Below are 21,467 nucleotides of genomic sequence, written 5' to 3'. Positions count from 1 at the left end.
CAGCCAAATATTTATGCAGCCCGATGTCCGGATAATAAGGGATTAATGCGGGGTCGTTATGGTGAGCGCGTCGATTTGTAAGGCTTATTCCCCAATGGAGGCCCTTGGGATGGGTTGGGAAATGGGTGATTTGCTCCAAAAGGAGAGCAGCTTGTTTCCTGTGGAGACGTCCTGCACTCGTGGTGCAGCAATGCAAAAAAAAGGGTGAACTTCCACGGGGCGCACGCTCCATAGGAACAGATCCGTTCGCAGCAGAGCTGGGAGATGCTCGTGCAGCTGGTGCACATTTCTGGGAGGGAGCGGAGCAGCGTGCCGTCCCCCCTTGTTCACAGACCCCAGAGCAATGGCTTCCCCAAAACCGAGCTCCATCCACATCGCCATCAGCGCGGGACGCAGTCGCAAAGCGAGGAGTCAGCAGTGGGAGCACTGCAACCCCACCGCTGCCCCTTCTCCATCCGGGGGATAAATCCACCGCCCAAACTAAAAGCACAAACTGAAGCACGCCGTGCCACCCATTCCCTGCGTGCTCCGTCCCCACTTCTCCCATATCTATTTATTCACACCGTGATGGGAAGCAAGCTAATGAGCTCTTTGCTAACGAGCATCCCCATCTCGGAGCCGGGACGCTGGCCATTGCTCGGGACCGGCCGCGCCGGGATCACCACGCAAGGAGGAGGTGGCAGAGCTCAGCTGTCCACCCCAATTACCGTCACACGTGGGGACACATGGGCTGGTGGCGTTTGACATTTGCTGCACAATATTTTGATGCAAAATGGCACCTCCGTCACAAATTATTTTGCAAACCTTGGCTCGGGTCCGGGTGGGTTTTTATGCGCTCCGTGTGTGTGAGGATTGTTTTGCCGGGGAGCATTGCACGGGGTGACATCTGACGAGCAAAAGGAAGGTCCAGCGCCTCGCTGCTGCACGCCTGCCATTGGGTCGGCCAAAAAGCAAACAGCCGCATCTCGGCAGACCCCACAGCGGCGTTTTCCCCTTTCCCGCTGCGTTTTTTGTGCGGTGGGACAGAGCCGAAGCGCTGCCGCCCCCACCGCCAGCATCGAGGTCGGGGTCGCGGATCTGGGAGCCGCTGCACCCGCTGCCATCAGACACCTCGGGAAGCTGAAATGACTTTAAATGCCTAAACATTTTAAAACAAACCCCGGAACAATTCAGCTCCAGCTCCTCGCCCGCTTTCTCTCTCTCTCCCTCTCTCTCTCCCATTTTTACGGTTTCCAGAGCTGTTTTACGCCTCATTACCTGCACACTGTGAGTGATGTCTGTCGGTCCTGGAGCTGTAAATACCTTAAATCATGCTTCATTAAGAATATCTATGGTGCTATTAAAGAGCTATAATAGACAACGAGTTAACAGATGATTAAATATGAACTCCATTTGTGTCACTCACCAGCGTGCAAGGAAGAGGCTTTAAGTTTCTAAACTCGCTCTCATTATCTGGCAAAGTGCAGCTGGGGGGAGCGCACTGGGATGCTGGCACGGGCACACGAGCATCCCACAGAGGCTCTGAGATGACAGTGAGGAGAGCCCTTCACCGGGCAAAGAGAACTTGGTGACTAAAGTGACAGATTGGGTTCTGGTGCTGGGAAACCAGAGATTTGAAAAAGAAACAAAATAAAGGATGAAGGAGGATGAGGATGGGATGGGAGGGGATGGGATGGGATGGGATGGGATGGAGATGGAGATGGAGATGGGATGGAGATGGAGATAGGATGGGATGGGATGGGATGGGATGGGATGGGATGGGAGGGGAGGGGATGGGATGGGATGGGATGGGATGGGATGGGATGGGATGGGATGGGATGGAGATGGAGATGGGATGAGATGGGATGGGATGGGATGGGATGGGATGGGATGGGATGGGATGGGATGGGATGGGATGGGAGGGGATGGGATGGGATGGGATGGAGATGGAGATGGAGATGGAGATGGGATGGGATGGGATGGGATGGGATGAGATGGGATGGGATGGGATGGGATGGGATGGGATGGGATGGGGTGGGACGGGATGGGATGGGAGAGGATGGGATAGGAGGGGATGTGATGAGATGCAAAGCATTGCTGCCTTCCCCAATAAAATAACACGATGGTGCAAAGGAATTGGAAAAAAAAACTAGCACAAATTCAACAATAATTAATAGCATTAAAATCCCACGAGCACACAAAGTACCGGGGGGAAATTAAACAAGGAGTGCTGCGTTATTTTCCGGATTGAATTCTGACTCTTCTAAATGGAAAGTGCCTGGTGCTCCGCCGGCTCCTCGCTTCTCATTCCCCTGCACACCTTGACCCCCGGCTCTGACCCCCACGGACCCCCACCGCCCCCGGGGCCGTGAGGGAGGACGGGGGTGCTGGGGGCCGCGGGGGCCGGTAATTGAATCTCAGCTTTTCTCTGCGACCGGGCGATTAAGCGAGCTGGAAATGCCATTTCCGAGGCGTCGCAGCACCGATGCGCCCGCGGCTCCTTATCATTTGCTGCCGTCCTCTCTGCTCCCCACTGCCTGACCTCGCCTCGCCGCCGGCCCCGGGGTCAAGGGAAGAAATTAATGCCGGAGCCCCTGGGGAGCGACGGGAGATTGCAGGAGGATGAAGGATGAGAGCAGAGCATCCAGCGCGGGAGCTTCTTTGGGAACGCGCTCGTGGTGTCCCAAAGCGCTGCAGGCGCCCCAAAGCGACCCGGTTTGGTGGCACGGTGGGGATGGGTTGGTGGCTGGATGTGGTGACCTTTGAGGTCTTTCCAACCTCAGTGATCCTACGGGTACGGATGGGATGTTGGGGTTGGACGCGGCGCTCTTAGGAGCTCTTTTCCATCCTTAATGGTTCTGGATTGTGCGGGTGAGGTGGTGATGGGTTGACGCTTGGACCCAATGATCTCAGCGCTCTTTTCCAACCTCAGTGCTCCCGTGGTTCTCCGAAATCCCACCCCGACGTTCCACCACCCCCCGCTGATCCAACGCAATGAGCAGCTTTGGCAAAAAGGGTTTGGAAACAACTCCATGCCAGAAACAGGAGAGGAGAGCTGCTCAGCTCAGAACTTCCCTCCCTAGTAAAATATTTAATAATAAACTCACAACAGAAGCCAACTGTCTCTTGGATGTGGTTTTCACATGGAAGTTAATAGGATTTTCACTCCCATACAAACTCTTTTTTTTTTTTTTCCCCATCTAATGTATGTTTTGTCCTAATATCTCCATCTTGTCACGCCAAATCAAACACAAACCCTATGGATGCAGCCTGGCCGGGAGCGACGGGTGCCCGTGTCACAGCGCATCCATCTCCAGCACGCCGACACCAGCCCCGATCGCTTTGTTAATCAATACCCCAAAGCTTCAAATAATATTTTAAGTGATAAAAACGTCCTCCTTAATGCGTTAATTTCCACGCTGCCTCGTTGCTTTCAAATCCCCGAAAAAAAAAAAAGCAAAAAAAAAACCGGGAAGCTTAAATGAATCCTAGGAAAAGGAACAGTGCATCATTAACGCAGCCAGATCCATATCGCAGCCTGCAGCAATTACCGGCCGGTGAAACACTGCAAGCTGTGAAGAGCTTTCATTACCAGGGGTGCTGCAGGTCGCTCACCTCTGCCCAATCTCACGCTAAAACAAGCATTTTCTGCACGGCGGATTCCAGCTTCATTTAAATCTGTAATTGCTTTGATTTGGGTACATATGGAGCGCGGGGACTTCATGACTGGGAAATCTATTAGGCAATAAGTCGGTGACTTTTAGGGAGCTGCAGCCTCGCTGTGCGGCCTGCTGCCACCCCGGTCAGCGAGGGGGGAGCGTGGAAAACGGCATTTTTCCAAACCCAGAGCAAACAGCTTTCTCTGTTCCTCCCCCTTATTTCCCAGGAGTGAAGGCGCTCGCCCCTAAGGCTCGGTGCCCACGTCGCACTTCTCCCCTCTGCCATCCTGCATGCAGGAGGGAAAGCTTTGGGTGCAGTTTCCCCCTCTTTACACACCAGGAGGCTCAGGGCCCTCCCCTCTCCCTGCTTCCTTTATGTTTCTGGTGCGCATTCTAGCAACGGGCAGATCCACGCCGCCAGCATCAGGAACCTCAGTTAATCGATCAGTGATTGATCACGCTGCAATTAACACCTCTGTGCAAATCCTGGGGCACATCCCAGCGCTGTGCGCGGCACCGAGGGCGCGTTGCAGGAGCAGAAACAAAAGCCCTGGGTCGGTACCCATCCCTGCACACGAATGCCTTCCAGGAGAAGCATTAAACGATGCGATTAACATCTGTCACGTGTGCTCCACTCTCTATATCAGTCTCTCCCAGGGGAAAGAGCCGCACGTGCCGAGGAAGGGTTTGTTTTGGTGGGGTTGCTCTAGGATTCTTTTCAGGAGCGTGGTGCGGGGCTGAGGATTCACCCCACGTGCAAAGCGCCCCAGTATGGGGATGGGGACGGGTGCCGGCACCCTGCAGCCGAACCCTTATTCCTCCCTCCCCAGCGGCTCCGCACGTTTCCATCCATGCCCTCTCCACCCTGCTGCCGTTGAGCAACAGCTGATGGCCAAGTGTGGCCCAGCCTGATCTGAGCCCCAAAAACAGCCCCAAATTCCAGCACAGAGCCGGTGCAGGCGTGGCGGGGCTGCTCCCATTCCTGGCAACGCTCAGCGCGGATTTCGACACCGGGTGGGGATGATGAGGTCGGGAATCCAGCAGCGATGCTGCAACTCAGCGGGGATGTTTGTAGGAGAAAGGGGGACAGAGCGAAGCAGGACAGTTCGGGGCTGAGTGCATTTCAGCCAGGAATGGACGCTGGAGGTGAGAGTAAAGCAGGAAAGACGTGGTGCGCATGGAGGAGCCGGCACCCAAAACACTGCCCAGCGGGATGCTGGCTTTGCAGCACAGCAGACACCGATTTTTGGGTGGGATGCAGAGTGCTACCGCAAAGCCAGGACCCTTCTGATTGATTCCTCCGCGTTGCCCCCTGGCTTTAATTGCAATACAAACACTTGGTGATGCAATGAAGGCGGCGGAAGGTTGGATTTCATCGTGTGAGGGAAGGGGAGGAGAGCACAGATCTCAGGCAACAAAGCCCCCGTTCAAGGTGGGCTTCTTTGTGGTGCTGCTTTTTTTCCTTCAGCTCAACATGCTGAAAGAAAAATTCTGCCTTAAAGCAGCTCATCTGGGGGAGAAATAATCCACTCAACATTAGATTATCAACCAGCGTGCATTTGCATTAGAATAGGCCAGCGGAGCTCCTGGGATAGAGCAGGATCCACTCTGGGAGTTTGAGCTACGAAACGTGCAAAATCAGCAGAAATAGGGGCGGAAAGAAAATGAGAAAAGAAAAGCAGCGCCGAGATGAAAAGCATCTCAGGGCTCAGGGTCCCCGAGAGGGGTGGCGCCGTCCCAGAGCCGCCCAGCGGGGTGCAGGGTGGTGCAGCTCCGTGCTGCTCACCTTTCCTGCAGCTGTCAAAATGAAGCCGTTGTGGCGCTGCGAAAGTGACGGTGCCCTCAGGCTACAGCGGGAGACATGGGCAAATTAATGAGGATGTGACAGAGTTTACGGGTCGGATTAGGCTCCTCTCCCGTGTCCGCGCTCGGCGCGAGGTTGGAAATTGATGGAGAAGAAGGGGAAGCAGAGGGTGAGGGACTGTGAGGGTTTTTGGGAGTGTGTGCGCTCACCAAAGGAGCAATCCTGTCCTTGTCACAAGCCATCAGCGTGCGGCGGACGAGCACGGAGCGCTCGGTCCCTGCGGGAGGAGAGGGGATGGATCCTCACCTCCCTGCGGAGCTGCAAACAGCCTCACGGCTCTCCTGCTCCATTTCCCCAGCTGGAAATAAAGAAATACCATTTCCTATGATTCTACCACTTTCTGTTCCTTTTTTCCTAATGGGGAGCAACTCGTCTTGCTGAGGTTGGGCGAGGGGCACCATGCATGCAAAGGGTTCAAGGAGTAGGTGAGGATCAGCACTGCTGCCTCTGCGTACTCCATGCCTGCACCCCACAGCGCCCCATAGGGTTCTATAGGGCCCCATAGTGCCCCATAGGGTTCCAACAGCAAAGGCTTCACTCTGCTTCTTGCAAGCATCTCAAACACCAAGCATGCATGGTACCAACCCAAGCAACAAAGTAGACCACCACCTTTGGAAACAGCCCAAAGCAGTCACTTCCAAAAATGCCCTTGTGTCAGCCCCTATATGACCCCACAGCCAGTACCCCTACATCAGCCCCTATATGACCCCATAGCCAATGCCCCTACATCAGCCTCTATATGGCCCCATAGCCAATGCCCCTACATCAGCCTCTATATGGCCCCATAGCCAATGCCCCTACATCAGCCCCTATATGACCCCATAGCCAATACCCCTACATCAGCCCCTATGTGACCCCACAGCCAATGCCCCTATATCAGCCCCTATATGACCCCACAGCCAATACCCCTACATCAGCCCCTATATGACCCCACAGCCAATGCCCCTATATCAGCCCCTATATGACCCCACAGCCAGTACCTCTGCATCAGCCCCTATATGACCCTACAACCTGTGCCCAAGCTGTGCCACCCCACTGGAGCAGCCCTTGGGATACATGGGGGCTTGGGGAGCCCAGCAGGGGGAGAACCCCCCCCTCACACCAACAGTGAGCTCAGAGCATTCCCAAAGCCGCCCCTCGAGCCCAAACAGCGGCGCATTTTTGGGAGCTGCTCCAGGCTCAGGGCCCATCTCCAAATATCTCCCGACAAGTTTATTTATGGAAAAGCAGATCAGCCCAAGGTGTTCGCGGCTCAGGAATATTTCACGCCGACCAGGCGAGGGCGGATTTCTCCCTGACGCTGAGGACCCACTTGGCACGGGAGCCCCAAACTGGTCAGACTGGCTCTTTAATTTAGCTCCTACCCATTCTGCTTAATGAACTGGGGCTGCGCGCTGATGTGAGTGGTGGAAATGCGTTGGAGGAGGAGGAGGAGGAGGAGGAGGAGGAGCGGTGATGCTCGGAGCTCCCCCTGCCACCCCCATGGCGCTCTGCCCCGCACCGCAGACAGGGGCAGGAGCCCCACTCGCACACACCTGCCACCCAATGGGGGCATTAACGCAACCCCTATCACCTCTCCAGGCACGGCCAGGCCGTTACAAACAGCTTCACATCCCTGGAAGACGTCTCCGAGTCAGGCACCGGGTTGGAAATGTCTCCCATTATAATTATGACTCATTCGTGACTCAGTGACATTTCTGAAATTAAAAAGCCTTCGCTCGCCCGGCCCTTTGCTGCCCCACTTGGCTGCCGTGTGAGAACCAACAACTTCTTTTTTATGCCGTTTTCCCATACAAACAACCCTGTCCCCATCACCCCGTGGCCCCCAGGTTCACCTTCGCACCCCGAATCGGGACCTGAACCCAACGTGGGCTCACTTGAGCTGGGGACGCAGTGCTGGCACACTTCTAATCTACAAAGGGCCAAATCCAGGGCAGGAAACGCCGCACATCGCAACCCCCAGTGGCACCACGATCCCTCCCCGTCCCTCTTTGCAGCTCTGTTATTGAAGCACTAGATTTTACCGGCGGGGAGGCAGCACCAAAACCCCAACAAATGCCATAGGAAACCCAAAGCGCTGTGTGAAGCTGGAGAAGATCTCAGGAACGCGCTGCCGGAGCTGGGATGGAAGCGGAGCCGGAGCCACCCCCCTCTTTTTTCACTATTATGTCTGAGAAGCGCCGTCTCTCCGCTCTGATGATGATTTAATCGCTCGGCGATGAGGGCTGCCTGGCTGGGATGCAGCGAGCTTCGGGCAGCGCCAACAGAAACGCGGGATCTGAAACGGGGAGGAAGCCGTCGGTAGCAGCGAGGCTGATTGACAGCGAATGAAATGAAGCGGCCAAATTTCATTGGCGTGGTTTGAAATCCCAGGACGACGCGGCGTGCTGATGGATCCTTTCCTAGGGTTGTGCCAGAGCTGGAGCTCGCCTTTCATCCCGATTCCTTGTGCTGTTTGGAGGCTGTCGCTTTTCGCACGTGTCGGTGGGGTTTTAATTGCGCCCTTCCCTCCTGGTGTGTCCCAGGGCTGAGATGGACGTGCAGAGCACAGCAGCAGTGCGTTGCACCAGGAAATATCCCAGCATTGCTCTTCCAAACTCCAGACCTTCGCTGCCACAGGAAAGCAATCATCACCACAGGGTCCCCTATAACCCCACGAGGCCCCGTCACCACAAGGGCCTCCATCACTGTATGGGTCCCCTTCGCCCCATGGGTCCCCATTGCTGTATGGGTCCCCACAACCACCTGGGTGCCTACAACCACTCAGGTCCTCATCGCCACGTGGGTCTCCATCACTGAATGCATCCCCATGACCACATGGGTCTCCATCGCCATATAGATCTCCATCACTCCATGGTTGTCTGTCACCACGTGGGTCCCCATTGCCATCCGGATGCCTGACACTGGATGGATTCCCATCATCATGCAGGTCCCCACCACCATATGGACCCTATAACCACATGAACCCACTCTGCCATATGGGTCCCTAATGTCATATGGGTCCCCATCACCATATGGGTACCACTATATGGGTGCCCATCACCATATAAGGGTCTCCTTCACCCCTATGTGTCCTAAAAACAGCAGCTGGGTCCCTGTAGCACAAGTCAAGGATGGACAGATGCAGAGAAGTTTTTAAGGACATGAACCCCACAAAATATGGTATGCATGTAATGTTTGATCAATAATTCGGGTGAAGAGGGAATCAGCCTCACTTCACCCCGCAGCCAGCACCAAAACCTGCACTTCTTTAGGGGGAAAAATACGATTGCCATGGCAGGAATGGGAGCATGGGGGAAGGAGAGCTCTAGAACCCAAAAGGAAGGGAAGAAAGAAGGAGCAGAAAATTGTTATTTCAATTACAATGAAAATGTATTTTATTAGAAAATGCGGATTCATCTTTGATACTTGATACCAAGAAAAGCAATATCCAGGGCTGTAATGCCCCGTCTCCGTGCAGGAGAGTGAGTTATTAAATCAGGAGATGAATGGCTCGCGCCGCAGCTAACTGCTCCAGTTAAGAGAAAAATTGTTATAAACTTACTCCTTGCCCCAGAACGCCTTCCTCCCCCTCTCCCCTCACCGATTCGCCTCATTTCTATGGCTCAGAAACGTTCAGGAGGGAATTTTTAATGGAAGTTTCTTTTTTTTCTTTAAAAAAAGTGCATTTAGAGGTGGTTTCTTCCTTTCTTTTTTTTTTTTTCCCCTCTTCTTCCCCCACCTTTAAGAAAACACACATAAGGAATAAAAATAACCCAGCTGCACACAGTTCAGTGGTGGGGAAGTGGGGAGGATGTAAATGAAGGTGCATTCTTATGTATAGCAGCGCATCCCTCAGCCCCGCGGCAGGGCGACGCGCTCGGCGTCTCTGTTCTGCATGAATAAATATGTATAAAAATGGAATGCTGCGAAGGACTCAAACCTGATCACTGAGATAGCATTTCTCAGAGGCTGCGAGCAAACGCGAGCCACCGGCTTTTCTTCTTTTTCACTGTTTATGTAAAGAAGCATTGAAATGATAATGCGGCGTTCCCCGCCCCGCGCAGGAGGACGGTGGGTCTTTCGGTGCCGCAAGGAATTGGGATTTTAACGGCGTTGGTGGCACAGCTGTGGGAGGGGGCATCGGTGGGCACGGCGGCGTCCAGTGGAACCAGGCACTGGAACCAGATGGGGTGGTGTTGGCTTGTTGGATTTGGGGCAGAAAGGGCATGAAGTAGGGCACCGTGGCATGGCGTGCAGCCAGCCAGCGTTGGGACGAGGGGCTCATCCCAATGAACTCAGAACACGGCGTTGCTTGGGGCACAAGCGTCCTGACATGTAGGATTGGGATGGATGAGTAGGGTTGGGATGGATGTGTGGGGTTGGGATGGATGAGTAGGGTTGGGATGGACACATAAGGTTGGGATGGACATGTAGGGTTGGGATGGACACACAAGGTTGGGATGGACACATAAGGTTGGGATGGACACATAAGGTTGGGATGGACACACAAGGTTGGGATGGACACACAAGGTTGGGATGGACACATAAGGTTGGGATGGACGTGTGGGGTTGGGATGGACACATAAGGTTGGGATGGACATGTAGGGTTGGGATGGACACACAAGGTTGGGATGGACACACAAGGTTGGGATGGACACACAAGGTTGGGATGGACACATAAGGTTGGGATGGACACATAAGGTTGGGATGGACGTGTAGGTTTGGGATGGACACATGAGGTTGGGATGGACGTGTAGGGTTGGGATGGACATGTGGGGTTGGGATGGACACATAAGGTTGGGATGGATGTGTGGGGTTGGGATGGACACATAAGGTTGGGATGGAAACACAAGGTTGGGATGGACACATAAGGTTGGGATGGACATGTAGGGTTGGGATGGACACACAGGACTGGGAATGGCCACACAGGGTTGGGAAAGACCTGCCAGGGCTTTTTGTCAGAGCACACACTGCAGATTGCTTTGGGATGCTGCAGCCATCCCCGTCCGACCTGCACAGACCTTGCTGCCTCAAGTCCAGCACGACCTACCAGGAAAGCCCTCTTGGCTTTGAAAACCACACGAATCAGACACGCTTTAAGCCTCCTTCTGACTCGACTGCCCCAAACTTGCCATTGAGATGGGTCTGTCCCACAATCTCCAACCACAGCTCAGGAAAGGCAGCAGAGAGCAGGGCACGGCCGCATCCCCTCCCCATAGGAATCCACCTCGCCTCCCACCACCCCAAGCACCTTTTCCCTCCTTCACCCCCAGGTTCGGGGGCCCCGATCCCTCCCAGCGTGGCGCTGGCTGCGTTACACAACCCTGCTCGGGAGATCCTACGTGGGCAGACGTGGGCTTTCCTCTGAATCGACAACAGCTCTCGCTGCAGCTCAGCAGAACATGAGCAGCTTACATAAACAGCCTCAGAGTTACCCTGCGTGTGGGCTGCACACTGAGGGAGGTGGGGAGGAGGGGGCGCAGGAAGCCGGCTTCCCCCCCTCTTCTTCCCCCCCCCTCCCCTTTTTTTTTTCCCCCTCTAAAACAAACCAAACCCGAACGGCTCCTTGTGGGGGAACGGCAGCGCGCGAGAGAAATGACTCAAGTGTTTTGTAACTTGTCACATTCGAAGCTGCAATTTGGAGGCAGGAAGGAACAATCCAAAATAGTCTCCCCAACTCCAGCTTGTATAACCCAGATCCTGCAGCCCATCCCCTCTGCGGGGACGAGGGGGACATCGCTGCCGATTGGCAGCTGGATACAGGCGGGCAGCTCGGGGATGCTGCAGGAAGAGCCCCCAAATTGGGAAGAATTACTCATCCGTGAGGATGGTTCCTGTGCTGGCAGGGAGGCACCGGGGAAGTTGTGCAGGGGAGGATGGGGAGGAGATGTTCCAGGGATTGGGAGGAGATGCTTTGGGATTGGGGAGGGGATGTTCTGGGAATTGGAGAGGAGATGCTCTGGGGAATGTGGATGGGATGCTCCATGGATGGGGAGAAGGTGCTCAGGGAATGGGGAGGAGAAGCCCCACATTCTGAGGAGGACGCTGATGCTCAGAGTCCCACGGGAAGGCAGCACGTCCCAGGATGCCGTCCCATGGTGGAGATGATGCTCAGTGCATGCAGAGTGGCACAGCAACAAAGAGCAGACGTCCCTGCACAGTGGGGCATCCCAACGGCTGCACCAAGGCACCCAGAGTCTCAGGTGCCAAAACTGCACCAAGAGAAGGCACGGTGCAGACGTACACATTTGTGCCCAGTTACCCAAGGCAGCCAGAGATCAGCCCTTGGTCAAGCATCACTTCAGGCCCCTATAAATCCCATTTCCAAGGCGTGAGTGTCCACAGGAGCCTGCCTCATGCTATAAACCCTCCCGCCCACCCAAAGCACCGCTAATTTCTTTTGAAAAAGCCAAGGCGGATCCTCTGGGTGGCAGAAGGCTCAATAAAAGTGACACCACTCCTCGGGGCTCATCGATCTGTCATCGATGGGGGCGACGTGCAGCCCCAGATGGGCTTTGGCACAGTTTGGGGCGGCGCTTCCCGAGGGGCACCTCAAAAATTAAACGGGTGGGAAGATGAAGGGAGGGGAGAGCTTTGCTTCCCCTTTGCTCGTGTCACCCCGCTGCCCACACAGCGAAGGGAAAAGCAGAAGATGTTATTTGACCTGGGTTCTTCTCCTTTCAACACGTTGACTTTGCGATCCCCAAAAACACTTCTGTGCGCCCAACGCATCCCTGCAGCTTTTGGATTAGTGAGCTGGGGAAACAAAGCTTCCCTGCAACAGCGGGGTCGTGGCCATGCAACCAACAAATTCCTGACTCCTCGGTAGCAGCACAGTTTGGGATGCACCCATCCCAACCCCACTGCGTGTCCCAGTGCAACGCACAGCCTCCAACTTCGACACCAACAGCACAAAGCTCTCATCTGCGGGAGCAAAACACAATTCTCTCCCGGAGCTGAGCACGGATGGATGGAAGTTTTAATTACCAAACCTTTCCATCCTCCCCCATGTATGCAAAAAGTCTATTTTCTGGCATGTTTATTTAATAATAAAATATGACAAAATTGTGTGTTTAGCAGGATAAGCGCGCACGGCGTGTGGAAAGCACACGAGGAGATGAGGTGGGTTTTGTCACCGGCGCTGAAAACACGCGCGCTGATCTCTGTGGCTCCGTGTCGCTTGGCCATGGGCTGCAGTGGCATTTCCCCCCTGTGCAGATTGACACGCACGTGTCCCCATCGCTCCGTTCGCCCAAAGAGAAGAGCGGGCGCCTTAATCACCAGAGACAGGGCCAAAGGGTGCCCCTGTCACCCATCAGTATCATTTAGGGCTTGGGAAGCACCCAACTCCTATAGGGGATGCCAATCAGCGCTCCGTGCTCATATCAGCCTTCATTTCATCCAGTCCCCAACGCCGTTGTCTCCTTCATGCACCCACACTGTGCTGTGACAGCATCTGATGGAGCCGGGTCCCCAACCGGACTCAACACCACCAAAATCAGAGCAGAGACCTCCAGGGACGCATCGCAGCCCCACAGGATGCACCCAGCCCCTGCCCCATCACCTCGAGCCCCCTCCTCCCTGCAGCCCTCAGCGCGACGCTGCCCTGGGAGCTTCCCCCCTTGGAAATTTCGCAGCCAACCTGCTAATGAGTCTTTGTGAACCTTGTGCCTTCTTACCTCTAATTGTACAGCCTGCTAGGATTTGAGCTCTGTGGACAGCCTCACATTTGGTTTAGAATTATAGGCTGAGTGGCTGTTCTCTCCTATTATTGTGCTGTCAATCTTGTATTAGCACATTATAATATGGTACACTGAATGCATCTGTTCTGTATATCACAAGTCCTAATTGTCATTTGTTGAATCACTTTGTCTTATATGATTGTTAAGCAATTATTTCATCCAAAGCGGCTTAAACTTTGATTACTGTATAGTGTTTACGGGGATCAAAGTAAAATCATCGGCTGCTTCAAACATTTTGCAGCTGAAACAGGCACAAGCGTCCGTCCTGGACACGCAGGGATGCCAACACATAAGCAATGAGGAACGTGGATGTGATGACCTGGAGGTTGTTGCCATCTCTGTTTGGCCGGGGCGGATGAACGTCCAGCAAACGTGTAGGTAATGAACCAGATGCAAAGCGACGTTTCTGCCAGGATCACTCATGGGGAGACACTCGTGGCACGGCACCAGCTGTCCCCCACGGTGGAGCCGGGTGCTGAGCACCGACCCATCCTTTACACCAAGGTGCCCCATTGAAGAACCCTACAGAACACAGAGGAAGGAGAGCCGCGTTTTGCTCGGGGAGGCACAGCAGGGCTTGCATCCTCAACCTGCAATCTGCAGCTTGGGTCAGCGGAGGACAGCGTGGAGCAACACACGGTTCTGCTTTTCCTCCAGCTCCGAGAGGCACTCTGCTTGCTTGCGGGCTTTGCCCCACCGCAGCACAGCCCTCTGAAGTTGGGGTGATGGGATGCTCAGGCGCCGTCGCGGGGCATGGGAACCCAAAGCAGGGCAGGAGGGAGGGTTTGGCACCGAGGGCTTGGGCAATCCCATAATATCTGGCTGACAGCGTGGGGAAGGAATGCGAGCCCATTGTTTGTTGTTTTTTAAGTAGCCAGGACAGGATGGAGAGAAAAACGCTGGTGGCTCCTCAACCCCAGATGGTGCCACGAGCCAGCGAGGATGCACAGACTGTCAAGAAAAATTCTGCTTAAAAACGTCTTCTTTAATGAGAGTTGAACGGAACCTGAGTGCCGCTCCGCAGCCCCTCGCCCGGCCAGCTGCAAATCACTGCTTGACACAACTGGAGCACGGCCCCACCAAGAGATTGAGCAGATCCTCTCCTCCCTTTGTTAGACGCTAATGAATTGACCCATAGAAGTAATTTTCCAAATAATGGGCTGCGGACCCTAGAGCACAGAAATCTTTAAAAAGCAGAGCTGTCTCCAGATGTTCACAAAAGGAGGAGGGGGGCAGAAAGGGACGTGGCTGCAGCTCCGGTCCCAGAGCAGCACAGCTCTGTGCAAGGAGTTCTGCTGTGTGCACATCGCCCTTTGCACGGCTTCCAACTCGTCCTGCTATGGAAGGGGTTTTGAACACATAGGGTACAATGGAAGTGCACAGGAGGTCTCTTGGGTCGCAGCTTTGCCTGCAGAAAGTTTGCAGACGTGCAAGGCTGATGGGACAGGCTGGGGGGGAAGAGGGTTGTTGCAAAAAAGTCAAGTTTCAGAAGCTCTGTTGGAGTAGGAACCACGAGGAAAGCTAAGATGGCCAAAAGCAATGATGCTGAGAGCCTTCGTAATCCAGCAAAGTGGATTTGTTTGACCGATGGGGGAAGAGTTCATAGGATCATTAGGGTTGGAAAAGACCTCAGAGATCCCAAGCCCAAGCCATCCCCATTCACCACGACCCTCAGTGCCACGTCCCACAGCTCCCAATGGTGACCCCACCACCTCTCTGGACACCCCGTGCCAAAGTCCCACCACTCTTCCACAGGACACCATCCTAATATCCAACCTGAGCGAACCCAAACCATCGCTCCCAACCGTGAAGTTGTGCCCAACTCCATTTCCATCACCGCTCTTCCTGCAGGATGCTGCCCTGCCCTTCCCCACACCGAGCCCCAAATAACCCTGAGGAAGTCATCAACCACGGCAGCGAGCGCAGATCAGGACGAGCAGGTAACAGGTAGCGCAGTAAAAAGGCAACCTGCGAGCATCGCCGCGGGAAAATTGCTTTTTAACAAGCAGACAACTTCTATCAATAGCAGCTACCGTATGTTTTTATAAAGTGCAGAAATATGTTTTTAAAAGGCCGGTAAATAAAGTTCCTATCGATTTGATCTCAAGTGTAATCTGTTTTTCTGTCTGCCACCAAGAGTGGTAATAAAAGAGCATCATGTAAGGCGGCGTTCTGGTTAATGCGGCCATACATCACGGCCGGGGCCGCGCGCTCCGCGGCCATCTATCATTTTCTATCGGGATTGCTTAGCTGCAGAATTTATAAACCTGCCCCCAAATTGGTGCGACGTCCAATTTTCTTTTCCAATTTACTTTTTGGTTGAGCGAAGCAATATTGAGGCTGGACGACGAGGGCGCGTTTCCCATCTCTCCAGATGTTGGGCTTTGGGACGCGCCGCCCCCCAGCCAGCAGGCGCTTCGTAACCACGGCCGGCACTCAGCCCCAGCTGCGTGGGACGGAGCAACAAGGCTGATGCTCACTGCTTTGCTCATTGCACCAGGTGAGCGCCCTCAGCACCCACTGCAGGCCAGATGCAGAGCGGTTCAGCCTCTGAGCACAGAGATGAGCGCGGCGAGGGGCGACCCAGAGTAAGGATGGGCCACGTCCTGCCGTCCCCATCAGAAAACACAAACACGCTCTGCAGGGGGATCATTCTTGTGGTTGTTTTTCTTGACAAAACAAAGCGTTCCGAGGGAAGCAGACACTTCCTACGCGAGTTCTCATACCCCAAACCCAGCTTTTCTGCTGCTAATTTTGATGGAACGAGCAAACGAGCGCAGCCATCCCGTTACACCATCCAGTGCCCATCAGGACCCGCAGTGCTGAGCGACACCACGCGCAAAGCGAGGTTTCCCTTCCTTGCAACTTTAATAAATGAATAAATCAATCGAGTTTGCTGGCCTTAGAAATCCCACCATAGGCACAAAAAGCAAAACGCTCCTGCGCGTGCCTTGGATTCAGCGTGGTGGAGTCGTGCCTCAGTTCTGCCCATTTCTGGGTGGAATTTTGGGGGGAAAAGATAAATGCTGGAGGTGGTTTGAGGGAAGGGGTGCCTTCACAGCTCCAGGAGCAGGGAAAACATTTTGGTGGTCAATATTTGTGTTCTCATAGAGAAACACCAAAGCATTTCACCCAAAGCTTTTCAGCATCGATGTGTGGGAGACGATGCAACGCCACCCAACCCCTCACTCCAAATTAGCACCCTGTTAATTGCATCCCCACAGCGTGAAACACACCGAGCTGGGGCTGCGTTGGGCTGGGGGGAGGCAGAATGAAAGGAAAGCCAAGCAAGAAGCAGGGGCTGTGTCCTCAGATGACACCCAAATGCAATGCGCTTGGAAGGGATCGAGCTCCCAGCTCTCGCACGGCAGCACACAGCAGTGGGTGGCTCTGTGCACAGCATCCTCTGCCAGCTCTGGGCCTCTTTCTTCCTTCCTTTCTTTCTTCCTTTCTTTCCATTTTTATTTTCTTTGAATAGGCAGACATCCTTAAGACAAAGTTACGCTCCATTCCATGCGATCGACTTTGGGAAGGGACTCCTTGGATGCCGACGAAGCAGATGGAAGAACTGATTCCTGTCACTTTGAGATGCTCAGCGAGTTCCGTATCCCCTGCAGCTGTCGGAGCAGCTGTCGGGGTGCCAACAGAGCGCGCTGGGACACCAACTCGGGGACGAACCTCAGCAAGACGGCGCCACCAACCCTCAGGCTGCCACCCCAAGGGGGCGACCCCAAGCAGGCAGTCCTATCGTAGCACGCAGAGTCGGGCAGCGCTCCCCTCCCGGCGCGGGGTGCAGCGCCCAGGGCTGCCCACCCCAACGGCGCTCAGCTCGAAGTTCAATGCTGCCATCTGCTGGCATCGCTCGAACGCAACGGCAGCGCTCCCTCAGCCCCGTCGGGACGCGCCGCCGCCAGCATCGGCCCCAGCTCGAGCTGCGCTCCTCAACCCGGCTGTGCGGGGATGGAAACACCCAACCAGAGCTGCCTCTGCGTTCAAAAAGCTCGAAAATGTTTGTATATTTACTGCTTTTTCTCTGCTGCCATCAATAGAACAGAGCGGGTTTGCCACCCCAAAGCAATGTAGAAAAGTGGGAATAAGCATCGAATCATCCCGATTTCATGAAAAATATTAGTAATAAGAAGCAGCAAGCACAACCTGAGCAATGATAGCATTACAGGGGAGCAGTGGCAGGACCCACGCAGCACTCACCTTTTTGGCCTGAGGGTAGAGGACCTGGGGGCTGCCCCACTCCCTGCTGATGCGCCAACGGGACTGGTGGCAAGTGGGGATGTAGGTGCAGCCCACATCGCCCAGCTCTGGGTAGATGACTTCTAAGTTGCCTCTGGGGAGAGAAAAGGGGGAAAGAATGGGTCGGGTGGCACCACGCTGTGCAGGGGGTGGGTTTGGGTCAGCAAGAGGCAGGAGGTCTGGGTTGCAACCTGTCACCATGGACAGCTTGATGTGCAGCCTCCCATGCTCTAAGTGAGGGGTTTGCCTCCTTTCCTCATCCCCCCCAAGCAGCAATAATTGAGCTTTGAACACTCAGGATGGCTCAGGTTGTTTCCAAGAGCTTCCAAAGCCTTAAAATCGTGGCCCATATGGCTGAACTCAAAGACTGAAGGCAGGGAGCAAAGCCATCCCTGCTCCCCATTGGGCTCTGAGCTGCTTCTCCTTCCCGTGATACATAAGCAGAGCTGAGCTTCGGGTGGATTTTGGGTACAGACAGCGCAATAACGGGTCAGATACCCCCAGCTTAGACTTGGAACAATTTCCCCTTCCCACACAGCACAGGAACAGAGTGCCTTGAGGCCCTGGCAGGAGGGGCTCTGGAATCTGCAACCCCAAGGGCTGCCAAGCAGCTTGGGGCTGACCCTACAGAGGCCAGGAATTCAAAGCAAGGTGCTTCCACTCTGCTTGCACTCATCCACAACCTTCTATATCAGTCACATCCCATCCCAGAAGCGTTTTGAAGGCAGCAATAAGGAGGTACATAACTCAGAAACCCCCAAAGCAAGGGATTGCACATCTCGTGCAAGCAGATTCCTGCCAGTGGGGAGGACAGCAATGGGTATTGGTAGCCCTGGGGGGGAGGATGCTGGAAATGGCCGCCCCATGGGCTGGGGGAGGAGCTTCGGAAGGGGATTGCTCACCTGCAGAACTCGCTGTCCTTGCCGCTGAGGCTCTGGAAGGAGCAGATGTGTGAGGGTTCATCCGGCCACAGCATCTGGGGGGCAGAGAACCCCGGCAGGAGAGCAGCCAGCAGCACCGCAGCCAGCAGCCCCATGCTGCCCTGAGCAAACAAAGGACCTGGTCAGCAGGTCCCACCAGGACGTGGCACCATGCTGTGGCTCAGCTCAGTCCCCCCTTGCTCCCCTCTGAGCTATTTTCCTGATTTCTACCAATTCCACATCAGTGATGCCCAGCACAGATTGCGCCGCTGGGGACCCCGTGCTCAGGAACCCACTGTCACCTTCACCTGGAGGCTGCCACCACTGTGTCACAGGGAAGGAACAGAGCCCCGGTGCCCTTCCTACAAAGAGGCTTGGCCGTGGCCCAGCCCTGAGCCTGGGGAGGGCCAGGTTAGAGGGTCTGTACCCCACAGCCCTCCCCATAACCCCATAGCGTCCCCAAAGACCCCACAGCTCAGCACTCACCCGTGGGCACGGAGGTTGGAGCAGCAGCTCCGTGGTTACCGTGGAGATGGGAGGGATGCTGGGGTTGGAACTGGGGGTGTGACAGCATAGGAAGGAGCAGCTCATCCCATAAAGACCCCCAAAGCATCACAGGAACCAGCAGTGGGTTCCATCCCCCCAAACCCACGACGGCTGTACCCACATCACCTCACCTGGCCCCAAATCCCCAAGCTCTCCCCAACCCAATGAAAAGGATGTGACCCAACTTTCCCCATCACCCAAATCATTTAGGATGAGGCAAAACAAATACGAACCCACTGTCAGTTGGGAGCAGGGATTACAGCACAGTCGTTACACAACGGAGCGGCTGCATGCAGAGCGAGCACAAGTACAGCACCACCATCATTATGGACAGATAAAAAGCACCGGGCTCAACTAATTAGAAGCTGTAATGGATGGGGAACGACCCGGAGCTTTGGGGGCTAATAGCTGTAAGAGGAAAGCAGAAAAAACATCTGCTCTGCAGCTCTGTCCTGGATTGCTGCAGGCACAGACATGGGTTACAAAGAGTTCGCTTGGAAGGAAGATTCACGATGGGAAAGCATCAGATTTTGGTATTTCATCTGGAGAACCATAAAATCAGCACTCAGGGCATGAGGAGCAGTGCTGCTTCATCGCAACCTGGTCGGTCCTGCAGCAGTTCCATGGGGAAACCCAACACAAGGCGGGCAGGATGCACCCTGAGCAGCCCGGATAGGGGCATCCATAAGGGCACTCATCAGCCGGGGGGCAGAGAGCCCAGCCTGGAGTCTCAAAGCAGAGCAGCATCAGCAGAAAAGGGTTTGCTGATCGCTGAGGAGCAAAGCGCTCTCCAGGGACGCTCTGCAAGAACACCCCAGGGAGCAGCAACCTCTCACAGCAGATAAACGCGGCTCTCCCTCTCCAAAGCTATTTGCAGAGTAATTACAGAGATCCTATTTCTCCAGCTCGGGAGCTGCAGAGCCAGCAGGAAGCCCCCACGGAACAGCCCGATGTCAGCAGGCAATAAAACACACGGGGACACCACGGTGTCAGAGCATCTCCCTCGAGACCTCAGGGCCAGCAGAGGGCTTGCAGAGCCTCCGGGCCCCGGCAGCGAGGAGCCAAACACGTGCCGGCAGTTCGTACCACTCTGCCACCCCTCAGAACATCCTCCTCCGTGGGAAAGCATGCGCCGGGCCGGGCCCCGAGCACAGCAGCAGGATGCGTGCGTGCGGCACGTTGCAGCTCCTGACTCAGCAGCGCAGGGTGCCAGGAATGCCGTCCTTCCTGCTGCTGGGAAGCTGCCGGCACGAGGCTCCCCGCGCTGCACCCACTGCCCGCACCCCGCGGCCGCTCCGTCCCATGCAGTGGCGCTGATGGAAGCCCTTTCTCCCTGAGGTTTGCTCTGATGCTTGTGCCAAGGGTGCTGTGTGGTGCGCAGTGAGTGGTGCTCCTTGCACATGCAGCAAGCTTTTCAGCACTTCACCAAATGCAACTCAGCTGCTGCAGGAAGAGCTGGGCTGGATTTCTGCCTCGGTTTCCCCACGGAGGACGTTGCTGACGCTCATTTAGCGCTGCCCTGGGAGCAGCTCCAATTCCTACAGTCAGAAATGCATTGGTTCTGCTGCTCAGTGGGACTGCATGGAGGTGGCAGTGCTAGGGAAAACTGGGGAAATCCCCTCCACTGTGCAGGAAGATCCTTTCTCAGCCCTTTTCATGGCAATCACAGGAAGCAGAAAGCCACATCCTGGCCCCCAGAGCACCTCTGCTGTGCCTTGCCCACACTGCAGGTTTTCTCTCTCTTCCTAAGGCCTACCCACAGCCAACACCCCATTTCCAGCCCCATTTCCTGCCCCACTTTGCTGCCACCAACCCACTTGCAGTGCTTTGTGTGCAGCACAAAGGCTCCATGTAGGGGTTGGGAGGGTTTAAGGTTTCTGGTGGTAGAACACCTCCCCTGAGCGAGTTCAACAGCCGAACCCACAGTTTGGGTCACTGCAGGCTTCACAGGAACCTTTCTGGGATCACAGGGTGGACACACAACGCTGTGAGGTCGCTTTCTGTGCTCTGAAGCAGTTTTGCTGCGCTCTGTGCATCCCAAGAGGGCACAGCGCAGTGCGAACCGAGCAGCAGCTCACACCCACAGCAGCACTTCTGCTTCAGCAGAGCAGCACAGGAGCACAGCCGGGGGGGGTGCAGCCCCCAGCCTGGCATCAGCCCATGGAGAAGCAGCCCTGTGGGGGCCTCAGCTCTGCAGCAGGAGCACATTGCACCCCTGCAGCTCCCCACGCTGCTCCAAGCCCATGCAGGGCCGCTCATCCCGGCCCACTTGTGTGATGCACAAGCCAGCACTGCTTTCACAGTGGGTTTTGCAAGCAAGATGCGTGGCTTGAGGAGGGGGTCACTCATCTCTCCACCTCATCCAGAGCACAAGTGTGCTCACACCATCCCTCACCCCATCCCCAGGCTCCTCTCCAGTAGCCAAAGCACATTTTGGGGAGGATGCACCACGCACAGCCATGTTTGCAGGAGGAGGTGACCTTGGTGGCAGCAGCCCCACGCTTGCACACCAGCTCCCTTTGCAGCA

The 21,467-nt window shown here is 55.1% G+C and overlaps 1 protein-coding gene across 2 annotated transcripts in view; it reads right to left on the bottom strand.

Annotated features, from left to right (window-relative positions):
* Window positions 1-18,516, bottom strand: part of PEBP4 (phosphatidylethanolamine binding protein 4) — a 54,375-nt gene extending 35,859 nt beyond the window's left edge. Inside the window, exons 1-2 of one of the 2 annotated variants that reach the window (XM_048928175.1) lie at window positions 18,377-18,516; window positions 17,436-17,568 (exon numbers count right to left, since the gene is read on the bottom strand). In XM_048928175.1, coding sequence (XP_048784132.1) covers window positions 17,436-17,568; window positions 18,377-18,510 — 267 coding nt within the window. In that variant the 5' untranslated portion in view covers window positions 18,511-18,516. Of the gene's footprint in view, window positions 1-17,435; window positions 17,569-18,376 lie in introns of those variants that run through there. The other variant, XM_048928176.1, reaches the window with a different exon arrangement.
* Between the last annotated feature and the right edge of the window lie 2,951 nt (window positions 18,517-21,467).

This window comes from Lagopus muta, chromosome 27, assembly GCF_023343835.1.
Source record: "Lagopus muta isolate bLagMut1 chromosome 27, bLagMut1 primary, whole genome shotgun sequence".
Lineage (NCBI taxonomy): Eukaryota > Metazoa > Chordata > Aves > Galliformes > Phasianidae > Lagopus > Lagopus muta.
This window is presented reverse-complemented; position numbering and strand designations above follow the sequence as displayed.